Source organism: Xiphophorus couchianus, chromosome 10 (assembly GCF_001444195.1).
Source record: "Xiphophorus couchianus chromosome 10, X_couchianus-1.0, whole genome shotgun sequence".
In the NCBI taxonomy this organism is placed as follows: domain Eukaryota; kingdom Metazoa; phylum Chordata; class Actinopteri; order Cyprinodontiformes; family Poeciliidae; genus Xiphophorus; species Xiphophorus couchianus.
In genome coordinates, this window is record NC_040237.1 from 2,975,663 (window position 1) to 2,992,225 (window position 16,563).

Here is a 16,563-nt window from a genome sequence, read left to right on the forward strand (position 1 = left end):
GATCACGCATCTAATTGATTTATTGCTTACTGTGACGGGCCTAAATGTAAGTTTTCAAACTTTTCCAGCGCCGCACTTTGGAGAAAAAAGCAGTATTAATGAACTAAAGCAGAGAGTTTTAATTCCATATTATACAATATTACTTATTACTGTTATTAATAATGTCTTGTGTTAGTATTCTACATTATACCGCAGGGAGAAGGTCCACTAAAGTATAACAAAATTTTGTTTTGAAATGTCTCGCTTGCACACACCTTGTACATCTGACTAGTCTGAGAAAGTTATTTAAAAAATCTGTAAAAAATATTCTCGACAAGTTTTCTTTCACTTAGCAAATAGAAATAATTTTGATGATTCTAACTTGCCTAAAATAAGAGAAGTTTGGTCTGATTTAATGTCAGACAACAAGAAAGAAAACTGTAGGCTTTTTATTATCTTTTAATATCTGGTTTCATCTGTAAATAACCAAATTTAGGCTTTTAATCAAATGCTGGAGTGCGTTTTATTACCAAATTGTGTAGTTTGAATATCAAGCACTTTCAAGGATTTATACAGAAATCACACACATTCCAAACCTTAAAAACTTCAATCATTTTGAAGTTCTTCCAGCACCAGCGTGAACCCTGTAAAGAGCTGGGCTTTGGCTCATCTTTACTCTGCTTCCAGTCAGCGGAGCTCGCTGCAGACTGACTGAGCTGCCTGAACACGTTGACCGTTTTGCTTTGCTTTGAACAAAACCAACTAGCTGAAGGCTACATATGAAAGGAGGTTTGATACAATTAAGCCGATTGTTTTGGATGTTTTGCTCTCCTCTGGTGAGGAGTTTTTTTTCGTTTTTGGAAGGGTGGGGCAATGGGCTTTAAACCCCTCCCCTCCTTCTCCAGAGAACTCCCAGAGCTCTCCATCTATTCAGTTATACTAATTCAATTAGGGGCCTCATCACAGGGGCATTAGCTCTTTCCCCATGGCCAGGCCCCCTCCCCCTCTCCTACACCCCCAGTCAGTATATTCAATTAGTTGCACTGGAAATAAGATGATCGCATTGTAGGGGCTGTCATTAAGGGAGCAAATTAGCAGTCGCTTAAAGCTCCGGTTGGCCGGGATGGCAGATGCCAACGTCCGACCAGGCTTGCCATCCGACGGACTGACTGAAACTTGTTGGGCAAAAATGACTGAGAGGGAAATCAGTGGAGTGGTTGGCTTCCTAAGCATATGTCCAGACAGATTTAAAGATGAGTGGCAAAAGCAAATGAGGTGGATTAGCAGTGCATGCTAACAATACTACTTTGAAATATCTCTGCTGCCCAGACAATCGAGCTGTTAGCATCCCATAATAGTCAGGAGACTGTCAGTCAGAGGCCTCTTCAGATATGTTGCAAGACTGACTGCTACTGGAGATTTTTCCTGCTCACAGCATCACCATCCACAACGACTCTTTGATGGATTAATTTACGACCACGTTTAATTTACCTTTGAAATAAATACAATAATTTTTAATTGAACCGAATTGAATAAATTTGAATAATTGGTTGAATTCTTACAGTCAGCTGACACGCAGTGCACAGCAAGAGATGGGAGAGGGGCAGCTCTACATTGATTTGTCTGTTCTGTGAGTGAGACAAAAGTACAGAAGTTTCCTCTGTGTTCGACAACAAGTTGGGGAGGGGCAGCTGTTTTTACTTTGAATTATACCAAAAAGATGAAGACATTATTTGTGTACCTTGCAAGTGAGCAAAACGCCAGCTGCAGTGTGCAGCAACAGGCGGAGGAGGGGATGGGCGACGCTGTTACTGTGGCACTTTCACTAGCATCTCAGTAAAAAGTAGGAATGGTTTTACTCATAAAAACTCTGTATATGCCTAAAAGAGGCCGTGCTTTCTCAGCTGCTGGCTCTTTGCATACATGATCCATCACTGTCACAGAGGACTAAACAAGCCGCCCTCAGGAGCTGCTTTTCCAATCAGGCTGTAATTAAACTCAAGCTCGGCTTCAGACGAGCAACGACCAGAGGAGCCTGAAGAATCCAACTCAATGTAGAGGAAACACATTCCTCACCAGTAAAAACACCAGCACATGTGTTCAAGATGATAAATACACACACACACACACACACACACCAACTCGCCTCCTCTCGCGGGAGCCCTGATGTCCACAGCGGCACTTGAACTAGACCCTAATGGGGCGGACGGAGGCGACCGGAGCTTCACATCGTGGTGTCACCTACAAGGTGCCGCTGTTTGTTTATCTGTTTGGCTGCTTCAACTCGCAGCAAGGACATGCCCCCTCCGTTTCATTTCTGCTCTGCCTGACATGCGGCGGGGGTAAATGTTCTTCAGGGGCCTCATTAGAAAATTATAAATATAATTAATATTTGAGCATGCAAGCTGGAGCCCCTTTCCTGCACTGGAGAATTGGCCTTTTGAACACGCTGATGTTGAGCGTGAGCGTCTCCTTAAGGGAGACGTTTCTGGAAGATGTGCGCAGATAAGATGCAGACAGATGAGTGAGGAGGAAGTGAGTGTGAAGGTGTTCGTGCACTTTAGGTTTAACTCACCTTGACATGGATGCGTTGACAGTGAGCGCAGTTGGGTAGGGGTGTCTGAACCCCCCTGTCGTGATTGGATAAACAGGTTGACCTTGCCTGGGAAGAGGGAAAGAGAAGAAGAAAGCGGATAAGGTAAAGGAATAAGGTTGATGGAAGAGGGGACGCCAAAGCCCCACCGCGGGCCTCTTTATTCTCATTTGATCAGGACAAAAATCGAGGGGATTGCAGAGCGCAGATCAAAGTGAGGGAAAACTCCGAACAATTTGAATGCCACAAATCTTGATAGCAGTGGCTAATTAAATTTCATAACCCTTTGCTCGGAGTCGACAGAGTGGGGCCCCGTTCCTCCCCGAGCTGGAACTAGGTGTTTTGTTGTGATAATTAAAGACGAAGCGCGGGTCCCTTTAATGGAGCCATCACGCTAATTGAGGTCTACACATCCAAAGACAAACAATAATGAATGTAAATTTATACCAAAATAAAGTGCAGCGAATCAAAGGGCGCCACAACTGCGCTCAGGGCTTCTCTCGGTATTTAGATCGCGGTGAGAAAACATTAAATTAACAGAGCTTAATTTGTAGCCTTTTGTCATATTAACAAGTGTTGACAAGAGTTACCAGGGGAGAGCCTCTGTGAGGAATTGTGGGTAAAACACAGGCAATCACAGCTCATTGCTCTAATTGGAGAAAACGCAGACATGCAAAATAGGACTTGACGGAAAAATGGAAAGTTGAGCTCGGTGAGAGTTTAAGGAAGCAGGTCCAGGAGAGATTGCGTTAGAAAATCAACTCTGGGTTTCAAAGAGGAAAACCACTTTCAGTAATGATCATAAGGGATTTAATTGTCTTCAGCGTACTGTACTGTTAACTCAATAGCCAGATGGGAAAAACAAGCTGCCCCCCAAATAATGATATGTAAAAAGCCTTAAAATAACTGGATTATTTATCAAAGTAGACAACTAAAAAGGTTTAACCTTTAATTCCAGTAAATGTTTTGAGTGGGTTAAATATCCAATATTTAAAATAATTTTTAATACAATACCCACTTTGTTAGGACCCCCAATGAGTCACCCAATGTTGCTGAGATTTTTTAAAAATTGATCACATATTCTAGACTTTCTCTTTCCCTGGGGTTAAAATATATTACTTCTCAAAATATAAAAGGCAAAAAAACATACTACGAAAGTGAAGCAGATGTGTAACGAAAACACGATGTCTGAACTTACAAATAAAACAAACTTTGCTTTGGTCTTTCATTGCCACCATAACTGAATGACAAACCACAACGTTCTCAAGCAGACTGCAGTAGAGGAAGTCCTCCAACTATGGTTTAATTTTGGTGCAGCTTTTTAAAGCCATGCGGTGGAACATAGAGTTCTGTAATTTAGTTCTGCACATTAACTCTGGGAAGGAGCCGAACATTTTCGCTATGATTACAAATGTGCTATTACTTCCCTACTTTACAGTAAAGGTCCAGGTTTTTCCAAATGTAAGACTTCTAAAGACCATTATGAATGTAATTAAAACCTGCATTGTGCCAAAAATGTACAAGATAGCTTAAATTTGCAATAAATTTGCACTTATTCATTTCAGGGTTTTCCCCAGTGCATTATAAGCCTGGCGGGTAACCAGGCTTTTTTTCCACCCCCACCAGCCTAAGCATTGCTTATTTTTCAAAGTCTTTTAAAAATGTTTGCATTTTTAAGACTTTATAGTTGGTGTTCAGGTATTAATCTTTCAATAAAGTGATATTTTCAAATTTCCTGTCAACTTTAAAAATGTTTAAACTCAAAAACACGACGGCCGCTGGATGAATGACTGCCGTAGCGCCCAACCACTGGATTTAGCAAGTTTTCTGGAAACCTTCCATTTCAACTAAAAATCTGTTGTGCTCTGCAAGAACGCTGTAAATGGATCACCACCAAGCCTTTCACCTGAATAATTATCAAATACGCAATGGCTAATTAGGACAAAAATGGTTTGCAAGCACAAAATCAACCCTAAAGAACTAAAACCTAGAGGAAACTGGAGATAAGACAGTAGAAGAAAGCACATAGGACACAAAAGTGCCCTACCTTAACTAAAACAATTATTTCCAAACATGGGATTAAAAGTACTCAAATTACAGGTAGAGTGACATCATGCTAGATTAATACATTTTATTTGGGGGCACCATCAAATTTGTCAACCATCATAAAGATGTGAATGCTTCTAGACTTTCACAAAACTCAAACGAAAGATAGAAGAAAGAATAATAATAAAAGGAGTTGCTTACTGTGGTACTAACCATCCTAGCGGATGGGGGATCTGGCCAACGGTGCCAGGTGACAACGGGTAATAAGGAGATATGTCTGGAGGATGAGGAGGCCTCGGGATTCCTGTGGAAGGAAGAGAAGATGACAGGAAGGGGAGAGGAGGTGGACAGACAAGACGAGGACAAGAAGACAGAACCAAATCTTTGTCAGTGCTCAAATTCAGTCTTTGTTGAGTTTCACATCACAGCAGAACAAGATGGGAGGAAGACGAGGAGGAGGGAGGCCGAGAGAGGGAGGAAGGGGGGGCCTTGTTGCTCGTGTGTACACAGCGCTAAAAATCACACTTGCTGATCAAAGGGCTTTGAGGGAGGCGGCACAATGTGTTGGAAGAGGCAAGGGTGTAGAGGAGTGAGAAGAAAACACCGATGAGGTTCTTGTCACATTTTGTCTGGCAAAGCAGGAGATTAATGATATAAAATGACGGAGGTTTAGAAGTTAACAAAACAAAGAGAGGGAATTAAAAAGCTGTCTCTGTGATCAGAGAGCTGCCAATAACAGTAAAGCCAGCTGACTTTATGGATTGCTACCTGATGCATACATCAGAAACGCAACAGCAGACATCAACAAACATTAGACTAGATGCTACCTATGTTAGTATAGCTACCTTCCTGAAGATCTCCCAGATATGCCCCCAAAAAACAGCTGATTTTCGTTTGCTATCCTCCCCGGTGACAAACACCGACAAAGATGTCCAATTTTTTTATTTTTGCTGGGACGGTTCGCCAAAACAATCTCAGCATCCTTTTACTTTTCTGTGGCAGCTGACAGGGGAAGAAACGGCATCGACAAGCTGCCCTGAACGAACAAAATAATAATAAGAAAAAGAGAAAAGGTCCCGAGCACAGCCGAGCGTAAAAATAACTTCCTCTCTCTTTGCAGAAATTTCAATCAAAGAATACTGGAGTTCTGCAAAAGCGCAAATCAGAAACTGGGAAATTTATGCGGGTGATGGTGTGATATTTCTACACAGCTGGTGGTGCTTCAGGTATTCATGGTGGCTGCAGATTAGGCGCAGGTTTCTGTTTAAACTTTGTACTTTTGTTACTGATGCACAATGTGATGAGTTTGCATGTGGCTGGGAGACTCAACCTGTCCAGGAATACCATTTTAGCAAAAGCGAGTCCCATTGAGTGGAAAAACCAGAGAGCATTATCCCATCGTCGAGCAATATAACTCATTAATTAATTAAACTCTGCGGCCAATTAAGCTGCCCCATTAACCACTACATTAAACAGCAGCTGGCACATTATGTCTCCTTTGTAAGGGGGCAATCATAATAAGGGAACATTATTACCTAAAACATGGGCCCAATCTGCCAGAGACCACAGAAAAAGCACAAAATTATTCACTGCACTGAAAAGCACATTAGCCAAGAAGAATGGGCTGAATGATAGTTAACAGAATTAAGTGCTGGGTCAAGATGCTCTCGGAAATGAATGAAATTAACTAAAAAATGTGCTCTGGATGTTTGTGGGAGATGCTACAGTGGTGCAAAGAAAAACGTTGAATTCAGCACCTGATCTGCAGAATCAACAGGCTGCCAAGCATTTAAAAAAAAAAGGAAAGTCCGACAGGCTAAAAGCTTGAGGAAAAGGCATAAGGAGCGCTTGACTTCCTGGAATCTTCGAAGATCGCAGGTCTCCGTTTTTATCTGAGCTCAAACTACCGAGGCTGCCTCGCGTTGAGCAGTCAGATTTGCGGTCATGCGAGTTCGAGTCTGTTTGCCAAATTCCCTGATTTACGAGGCGTTTTATGAGCCACAGCTCAGGTCGTTGTCCTCGAGTAAGAGAAGAAACCGAGCCACCGAGCGCTGAAGCTCAGTCAGAAACAGACGAAGCTGAACAAAGAAGAACCTGAACTGTATTCTAAATGTTTAAATGCAGATTTCTGCGGCGTTCTCGAAGATGCTTCGGATTTCACTCTCTACTGGAGACACTTTTCAAACACGTTGCACTGAATTTTAGTAGAGCTTTGAGCAGAAATTATAGCACGGCAGTTTTACAAAAGTATGAATCTACCTTGAACGTTTTTCATATTTGTTACTTCAGAGGAACACACATGTGGTGCATAACAGTGAAGTTGAAGTGAAAATATGTTTCCAATAGTTTTCTGAGGTAAATATCTGAAAAGTGGCAGAAATGTATATTCCATCCAGTTTGTTCTTATAACCATGAATAAAATCAAATCAGAAGACAACAAATTCATAAAATAGTCAACCTGTGCTTTGGATTTAGATCTGTACTTTGACTAGGCCATAAGAACACTAAAAAAATGTGCTGATTGCATGTTTGCGGTCAATGGAGGCTCCAACAGGTTCCCCCAGAACAAGCAGAGCGTTCCTACATGATGAGCAGATGAAAAACACCTGCTAACATATTTTATGGTGTGTTCAGGGTGACATTAGCATTCTCCCACACACACCGTTCGGCAGGCGGGCCAAAAAAATTATGTTAAGTGTCCCATGACAGATTCTCCCACCAGAGCTGCGGATCCCTGCAGCTCCTCCAAAGCTACCAAAAGCTGTTTCTCTGAAGTATGTTAACTCTTATCAGAACAACTGCATTTATATGAAATTTTAGTCAGGTTTGGAGCTGAAAAAAACACATGCTGCACTTTTCAGATTCGTACTTGTAGAACAATTTGAAAATTACGTCCCCCACCCCCAACTTCAAAATTATGCACAACTTGACATTTAAATACATAATTTGTGGTCAAATGTGACAAAAACATCAAGAGCTGCAAGTATTTTCACAAAAAAATGTAGTTCAGATTCTGCTCTCCCCCCCCATAAATATTTATAGAGTGAAAGAAATACCAGCTGGGGGCTTACCAGTTTTGGGATCCACGTCTGTCTGTAGGTGAGGTGGGGGGTTCCCCGGTGTGAAGTGCTCATTGCTGTAGGTGATCAGAGGCGTGAGGGGGTGCACATGGTGTGGGTGCTGTACCACTGGAACCTTATTAGACTGACAGAAAGAAGGATGTGCAGGAACACAAAAAGAAAGAAGAGAGAGAGAAAAGAGAAGAGACAGGGGTGTCAATATTTAGGTTTAGAACAGCTAAAGAGTCGTAGCTCGGTCTGAAAGAAGGAGGGGAAAAAAAAACCGGATCAAATTCTGGTTACTCTCAAGGTGCCAAAGCCGCCAAACCACAGCAAAAATAGCATGGTTTGTAATTAAAAACACTTCTGCGGCATCAACCCTGGAATTTGGTAACACGATCTAAGAGGTTTGTGGGCTTGCCAGTTCCTATTTGGGCGTCATATTGGATTAAACACTTTTAAACCACCGCTGCAGCGAAGTAATCGATCATCTGTAAACCACAAAATCAAGGCAGCGGGAGTAAATCTGCAGCCATTAGCAGCTAGAGTCCAGCTCCAATATGCCTCCCCCCTACTTTATTTACTCCCTGAGGGCCTCAGTCAGGGAGAGTGCGGTCAGTAGTGTAATAAGGGTAAGGGGGTAAATAGAAGAGAGGTGGGGATGAAAATCCATTTCTGATTTTTTTTTTTTTCCAAATTAGTTTTAGCTATGTAATCTTCTCTTTGTGCTCCTAAGTGGAGCAGACCCCCGTTTTATTGTCAATTACCCATAGATTACAGTGGAGCTTTAGGGGTCTGGTGTTAACAGCAGCTCGGGCCCTCTCTGTCGGGCCGGGACGGGACGGGACAGGGACTGACATGCACAGTCCCCGTGAACATGAGATAACCAGATTAGAACCGCGCCGCAAGATTAGGCAGCTCTTGCCTCTTTACCCACACATCCTTACCCTGCCCTCAGCAGCCAAAGAAGCAGCACTAATCAGGCTTCTCATAACATGGATGATATGTTCAGGAGGGGCGAGAGGAGTAAGACACCAAGCAGCTGTAGTTGTCTGAGTGCGTGAGTGTGTGTGTTCGGTCTCTTCTCTCGCAGGCCACACACCCTCATTAGTGACTTTAAACCGTGCAAGAGCGAAAGAAGGCTCCACTGTGGCACATTTCCACCAGACTTTGAAAAACATTAATGGGTCTAGATGCCGGCGGGGGGGCTACACGCTTAAGATGCGCGGTTGCCCCGGCGCTCGTCGACAATACAAATGCAAGAGCTTGCGGGCCAAGGACGGGACAAAAAATGTGTGCGGAGCTTAATGCCACAAAACTAATCATGCGCCCAGACAGTTTGAGGAGGGAGCCATCGCTAATACAGCAACAGTCCACCCAAAACCCAAACTCCTAATTCTGTCCTGGTAGTTCAGTCAAAATTGAACAAGTATCCCCATATACAGCTTTCTTTCCGCAGTGGCAATGATGGGGGGGGGAGAGTGAGAGAGCAGGAAAGAGAGAGGGGGGGGCAGTGGTTGCTGTTCCCTATTGCCGTGGTCCCAATGAAAGATTAATGAACCTCAGCAGAACTCCAGGGAGGCACAGAGACTCCTGGGACTCATTCACAGCCCAGAGCTGAAAAGGCTAGGGGGGAAAGAGAGAGGAGGGGGGAGGAAGGACGGGAGGGATGTGTTTGTGTGTCGAGGAGGAGGAGGGGGGGGGGGGGGGTGCAGGAATAGGTGGAATGAGATTCCTTAAAAAGAAACCAAGACTCTCATTTGGAACCCAAATCTGATCTGTACATTCACAACAACAACAAAAAAAGGAATAAAAGTGAAGAAATGATCAGGACGCAGCTCAAGAGTTAGCAGGTCAACGGAAGAAGACGCTCCTCCCCACAACCCCTCACCTCCTAACTTCCACCTCCCCCCAATCCCCACCTCGAGTAATGATGTGAAAGAATGTTGTGAGTTCCTTAACGCTCTGCGCTAAAAAGCTTTAGTAGCCATTTATACAAGTTCTTTTGTCCAGGGACCACAGCCATTGAGGCGAGGGTTCAAAATGGCCATCCAGTGAGAGCAAGTCTAGAGGGTGTGCGATGGGGCTGAAAGGGAAGCTGGAGGCCGCACTATTTACATCACAGTTGCTTACAGAGTTGAGGTAAGCCCCCCCCGGGAATGATGCAAAAACCAATATATTCCAGTCAGCAGCTGGAAATCGAAGCAGAGTTTCAATACAGAGATAATTTGGTAAGGCGGATGTAATGCTTTTGGAAAAGTTTCCAACAAAACAGTCAAAAAAATCAATTGTTGCATCTGTGTTGACTTGACTGAGTCTTGCAATATTAAAACTGCTAAGGTATTCCTTGTCAAAGTGAAATCTGTTTCACAAAGAGCTGTCCAGTTGCTACAAGCACAACTTTTATCTTGCAATGTGTATAACAACAGTGCTTAGACCTGGACACCTTGTTGTGTCATTACTGAGACTTATTTTGAAGTAAGACTGAAAGTAATTCTTGAGGTTCTCTCTGATGAAGTCAGATGAAGGCTTCTTATCGGACTGGCTTTCAAAACTCCTAGAAAAGTGGTGAAAAATCCTCCACTACTTTTAAATAATATATCTGAATTATTTTGAGTATTAGGTAGGTAGAAGAAGACAAAGTACAAATGGTTTGCAAGCACTGTGAGAACATAACTGGCTAACCATCAGTTCCTGATGACGCCAACGTTAGCTCCCATTTCATTGTTTCCAGTAGAAGCAAAATGTTAGTTACTTCAGTTTTGCATTTTATCATCTTTAGTTCAAAATCTAAAACAGTTGGACTGATCAAACAATGCAAGAACAATAAATGGGAAGTGGTTAACCCCTAATGATGCTAAAATTAGCATCTGCCCCCTAACACCTATTTTGCCTTTACAAAAAAGCTATTTCTGTTTTTAGCACCTCTGGACTGCATTACATCTGGATTAAAGTCTAAAATATATAGGCTGATTAAATATTGTAGGAATACTGCAACTAGCTAGTCATTAATCACTAACTACGCTATAACTAGCATCTGCGCCCTAGCTTTCTATTGATTGTAAACTCAGCTATTTCAGTTTTTAGAAACCTTGGACTGCATTACGTCTTTTCTTTAAAATCTTAAAATCATAAATTGATTAACTATTGTAAGAAAGTTAGCATTTTGCAGTTTTTAACAGTTTAGACTGTCTTCAGATGAAAATCTGAAATATTTTCATCCACGAAAAAGTGTGAACATTTAGTGAGAATTAGTGGTTAACCATTTGCCACTAACGTCATTGGAATTAGCGTGTGTTTCATAGCTTTTTACTAATGCTAAACTAAAGGGTCAATTTGATGTTTTTTTGGTTAATGTAGACTGCATTTTTTATTTCATTAACAATTGAATGTTTTTAGAATTATTAAAATTGAACTGGCTTATACGAAAGAGGATTACAAAAATAATTACTTTAATGTTAGGCTTTCTTAAAAGACCTTTTCATCAGATTTCTGACTTTCTTTCAGAATTCAGAAGAGTAATAATTCTGACTTAAATTGCTTAATTCTGACTTATTTCTTCCTATGGGCCTAATCCTAACAGCAATAATATTGTTCAATGTTGATTTAATAATATCACTTTGACTAAGGCACATTTTCTGCTCTCTTTTCTTCCCTAACATAGTATTTATGTTACGATCTTGTACATACTGTACAGTGTATTATTCTTGTTTTTGTTTCTACGTATATATTTTATTACTTTTATCTTTGTGATAATCTGCATGCCTACATAAGGGGCTGTGCATTGTTTTCATTCAGTTTTTGAAAGTATACCACTTAAAAAATTATAGCCTACCACACTTTACATCCAAACGACTTTGCACATATGAAAGTGCAGTTCTTTTTCAAACACGGTTGGAGATTTTTATCCCTTTGTGAAAACATGAACAGGGAGCATTTTCAATAGTTCCACTATTGACACAACCTCAGACTTTTATAATCATAAAAATCACAATATATGTACTGATCAAAAAATAACCTGAATTTTAACTTTTATTTGTATTTTTTTTTAATTGGGATTCTTTGTTTTCCTCAAAAATATTGTTAACATTGTGAGCTGCATTCATTGCTACAAACTTTGCTCTGGCAACCGGTGGTCGCTGTGGGAAGCAGCAACTCCAGTACCTGTCCTCCACGACCACAGCAGGACAATATACGAGCTCATCTCGCACAGAGGGACACAAAAGCAGGCGACGTGGGAGACTGGACTCTTCTTTTTTCTCCACAACAGCCAGGAGGAAAAGAAAAATATAAATAAAAACACTTCCTGCTCCTGCCACCCCTGCTGACTTGCATCTTCCCAGCATCTCTCGTCTTATGACAAACAAACACAGATTTTCAAGTCTCCGAAAAAGGATACTAGATTCAAAAGTCCAAAAACTAAATTTTAAAGGTATGATGCTTATCCTGTTTTGAACTAACTGAATTTATGACCACAAAACGCATCTGCACACATGAAAAGCAGCCTGAATCAACAAACAATGTCCCCCATTCCTGTACGAGTAAAGAGGAAACAGAGAAAAGCCTTTTGAAAGTGGACGAAAAAATGAGCTGCTTAAAGTTCTCCCTCTGTGGGGGTGAAAGTGGGGGAGCAGAACAAGCCAGATAGAGGAGAAAAAGTGACAGCAGGACGGAGAAAGACAAAGAGGGGGAGCACAAGAGGTGGAGGCCGGACAGGAAAAACTGTTGGCCTTGCATTTCCGCCTGGTGGCACCTCGCAGGGCCAATTTGAGCCCTAAACGTGAAGGTGGCGACCTTGTGAGCCCCTGTGGGGGTCTGGAGCCCCCTGTCCTTCTGCTTTATGTCATGATATGATGAGTTGTCACAACAGCTTGCGGGGCGCTAATGAGCTGTAGTGAGGCCAGGGCAGGGGAAGGGAAGAGCGGACAGAGATGTGGGGATGACAGCGATGTGATGGATTAGAGAGCCTCTGAATTCCTAAAGCAAGCAAAAAAAAAAACGTCTGCAGTGCTCTTCCCCAGATCCAAGTGACACAACACGGTAAAAAAAAAAACACACACAAACAAAAGCAATACTGAGGAAAGTGCTTAATTTAGTGCATCTCTTCAAGCTTGAAGTTGATTCAAGCAAAAGTAAAAGGAAGTCTCAGCAATCATTTGCTTTCACTCATCATCAGTTTCTGTTATCACTGTTATCCTCTGGGAGGTTTAGAAAGCCCCCTCCACGGAAACAGATCTTCATCTCCAAATACGCCCCCCACCCCCAATATCAACAAACAACAACAAACACAAACAGACAAGTACTTCAGAATTTGACTCAGATACAAAACAGTGTTCCTACAAATTACTTATGTCAAAACTGAACACTCTCCAAATGCACATTCCCAGAGTTCTCTTCACTTTTAGTGCCATTTTTTATTATAAAATTGAGATGCACCAATAAATCCATGGTCAGTATCTTAACTGCAGGTCAAATCGCTATTTATTGAATGAATCAAAAGTAACAACTAGCATCATTTTTGGCTTATATTGACCAATGTGTACTTTGTTTAATTAGTTAAAATCCAATGAAGATTAGAAACATGTGCTTTGTACAAAATTGGATATAATGTAATGCATCCATTTGCTGTTGGAATCAAATCTACTACCTTTATCAAACAACTTGAAGTATGTTTGTCCATCTTTTGACCCTCAAAGAAAACCAGAAATCTCCATCCATCAGGAAAGGGTCAAGGAAGGAAGGTTTAGAATAATAGGATAATTTCTATAGTTTTATTTCTTACTACTACTATTTATTATTTATAGAGACCTGGAAAACACATAAGAAATTCCACCCTTTTCCAACCTTTCCAAACTCCCAGAAATCTGGTTTAAATTAAAACTGAACATGAAAGCCTTCAGCCAACTTCTCACGTGTTCAAACTGAAATCCGACTGTCTTTATTTCACAACATTCAGAACCTGTAACTGTTATTATGTCGGGACGTTTAAAAAGACCGAAAATGTGAAGAAGTTGATCAGTTCTTTCGCAGGGAAGATGCATCTCAGAGGACAAGGAGCTCTAGAGACCAGAGTTATATTTAAAAGTTAATCTATTCACTTTGCTGCAGTGACACGCCGACTGCTTGATCAGAGCGCCGAACAAAAATATTATGTGGGCCAGAGCCTTTGCTCCCCTTCCTCCTGCTTGCTCTCTCTCTCTCCGCCAGCACTTCAAGTCGTTCGTCACCATTTATTTGCGCTTCCCATCTTTGATAGTCGGCACATCAAATGGAATCGCAGAAAGGACATGCTCAGATATGTCAGGGATAAATAAAATCAAATAGCTTAAATATGGAGTGCTATTTGGCAGAACTGTTGTATTCTGTGAAGACAAATCGCCTCTTAGACAAGCATGTGTGTTAAAGCAGCTTCCTCCCCCCCACTCATCCCTTTCAGGGTAAACAGGCTCTTGAACTCCCCATACCTGAGTTGAAGGGGGCTTCTCTAGGAGGTGATGTTGCATCACGGTGTTAAGAGCCAGACTGAATTCTGCCTTTTGAAATGCAATCAGCCTCTCAGAATTTCATCTGAAAGCCAAGCAATTAGGAATCTGAATTGGGAGGCGACATTAACAAAGAGATATGTTAATCTGCGAGGAAATTGAAATCTTACTTTACATTTTATGGTTAAGGCATGAGCTGGATCAAATAAATATATATATATATATATATTTTTTTTTTTTTTTGAGTAAATATGGTTTCCCTTTGAGATGATCACATCTCAGCAATGCACCTTTTTGTTTACTCCAAATGTCTTCTTTACGATATTTATTTGATCTTGACAAAACCGTTTTAGAATTTGTGTTCCTATAAAATTAAATAAGAAATGAGCAAGAGCCAGTCTGAGATTCTCGCTGTAGGAAAACAGAGCTTTACAAAATTTATAATAAAATGATCTATTTGCTTTTATCTGAAACAGAAACACTAAATGTATTTATTAGCAAAATAAAATGCATGTAATATTACAATTATAACAATTATTTGTTATCTTGATTTTGACTTCAGCAAAAATGTGTACATTTAGTAGACGTTATGGATATATTTCCAAATACCAAATTTGACATTCTTATAAGTGAGGCAAAAGTGTGATAGCCTTCTTTTAGCCAGTTGACCAGCAGTGCACAGCAACAAGAGGGGGAAGGGCATTGCTCCATGCAGCTGGAGAAGATTATAGTCCAAATAAAAAGACCTTAAGCCATAGGAACAACTTAGTGGTCTTGAAACTGCAACTTTTCAAAACCTTTGTATATTGTGATACATTAACAGACCTAAGAAGAAATTATTGTTTTCCTACTTTTGTTTTTATGGTAATAATACCATTTAATGGCAGCAAATGTGAGGATAAGCAAGAAGCCTTAAAATAAATCTATTTTGTATAACGGCTGAATAATCTCACAGAGAAATTTGAAGATTTTATTTTATTTTTACCTCCGTTACATCCTCATCACTGTACATGGTGGTAAGATGAACCTTGGTGACTTGTTGATCACAGTTAAAAGAGTTTTAAAATGATTGCTGGCCCATCTGATTATAGATGTTCGCAGGATCAGATGAGGAGTTCATTTCATGTCATTTCCTGATTTACTTCAATGTTGTGTTTTCTTGTGTTTCCTATTCTGAAGAATGGTGGAGGGGAAATGGGCCTATCCTACGTCATGTTTACATCCCAGGGAATCAGGAAGTCCTCAAAAGTCTGATCAACTTTAAATAAAAGTTATTCATACTTGGAAAAAAAACATTTTAGTTCAATTTAATTTATATGAGCCATCATGGCATCAATAAATGTAGTACCAGGGATTTTAACAAAAGATAGCAATAAATTAGATTCAATTGAACTGGACTGAATCTTTCTTGGTCTTTGTTTTGAATTACTCGTCACAGTTCCAGGTGTTTTAAACATTTAAATTGTGTATTTGATTATAGAAAAAGAAAAGGCAATGAGTTGTTTGGTTTCCCGTTTGACTTGAATGGTATATTTCCTTGCCTTTCCCATTTTGAAGAGCGGCTAATTGAACCGGGCTTCTGGCTCCTGTCATATTTACAGATGCTTTCTCTCCCCACCCACTATAAACACACTTTAGTTAAAGGTTTGGTTTTGTTTTTTCTCTAAATATTTCACTATAAGGTTACACTGCCGCAGTAAAGGATGTTTCTGCTTCCAGTAAAAACAGGAAGGGGCCGGACGGGGCGCACAGTCATTTATGCACAGACGATTGTTTGACCCAGACCCTCACACAAACAGCACAAAGTTGTCCAAACGCCGCTCAGAGCCTTGAGAAACAGCAGAGACGGTGAGGAAGCCGGGGAGCAGAGGCGCGTTACTCACCCAGCTGCTCAGATTGAGGTGCCAGCAGCCCACCTGCTGCAGGAGCGAGAGCCCGGGGCCCAACGCTCCTGCCTTGGCTCCCGCCTCCTCCGGCCCGACTCCATCCCACGGGTACATGACCCCCTCTGTCCCACCCCTCCTTTGACTCCCCCTTCCTCCTCCTTTTTTCCTCTTTTGGATGCTTTATTCTTCTTCTTCTTTTGTCTGTTTGCACACGTGTGTTTAGAGTCCCGGCTGTGTTTGGCGACGCAGCCAGCTGACCAGCGAACGCCCCGGATTTGCACACCAACTTGTGTGCATCTCAACCTTGCAGGCCTCGGTTCCGCAAAGTTTCAAAGCCACCACGGAAACCGACAGTCTCTTCTTCTTCGTCGGGGTAAGTTTTGATGCCGGCGACAAAAAAATAAATAAAAACGACAACAGAGAGGAAAAGGAATCACTCTATAATGTCAGCTTTCCACGAGCAGGAAAAACTCACTCACGAAACGGCAAAAAATTAACACTAATCCCTGTTGTGTGAC

The 16,563-nt window shown here is 41.3% G+C and overlaps 1 protein-coding gene across 31 annotated transcripts in view; it reads right to left on the minus strand.

The window, feature by feature from the left end:
• Positions 1 to 16,563, minus strand: part of tcf7l2 (transcription factor 7 like 2) — a 108,000-nt gene that overhangs the window by 16,058 nt on the left and 75,379 nt on the right. For 30 of the 31 annotated variants that reach the window (XM_028029379.1, XM_028029366.1, XM_028029369.1 and 27 more), the window contains 3 exons: positions 7,690 to 7,822; positions 4,820 to 4,922; positions 2,555 to 2,641 (listed from right to left, as the gene is read on the minus strand). In XM_028029379.1, coding sequence (XP_027885180.1) covers positions 2,555 to 2,641; positions 4,820 to 4,922; positions 7,690 to 7,822 — 323 coding nt within the window. Of the gene's footprint in view, positions 1 to 2,554; positions 2,642 to 4,819; positions 4,923 to 7,689; positions 7,823 to 16,042; positions 16,175 to 16,563 lie in introns of those variants that run through there. The other variant, XM_028029390.1, reaches the window with a different exon arrangement.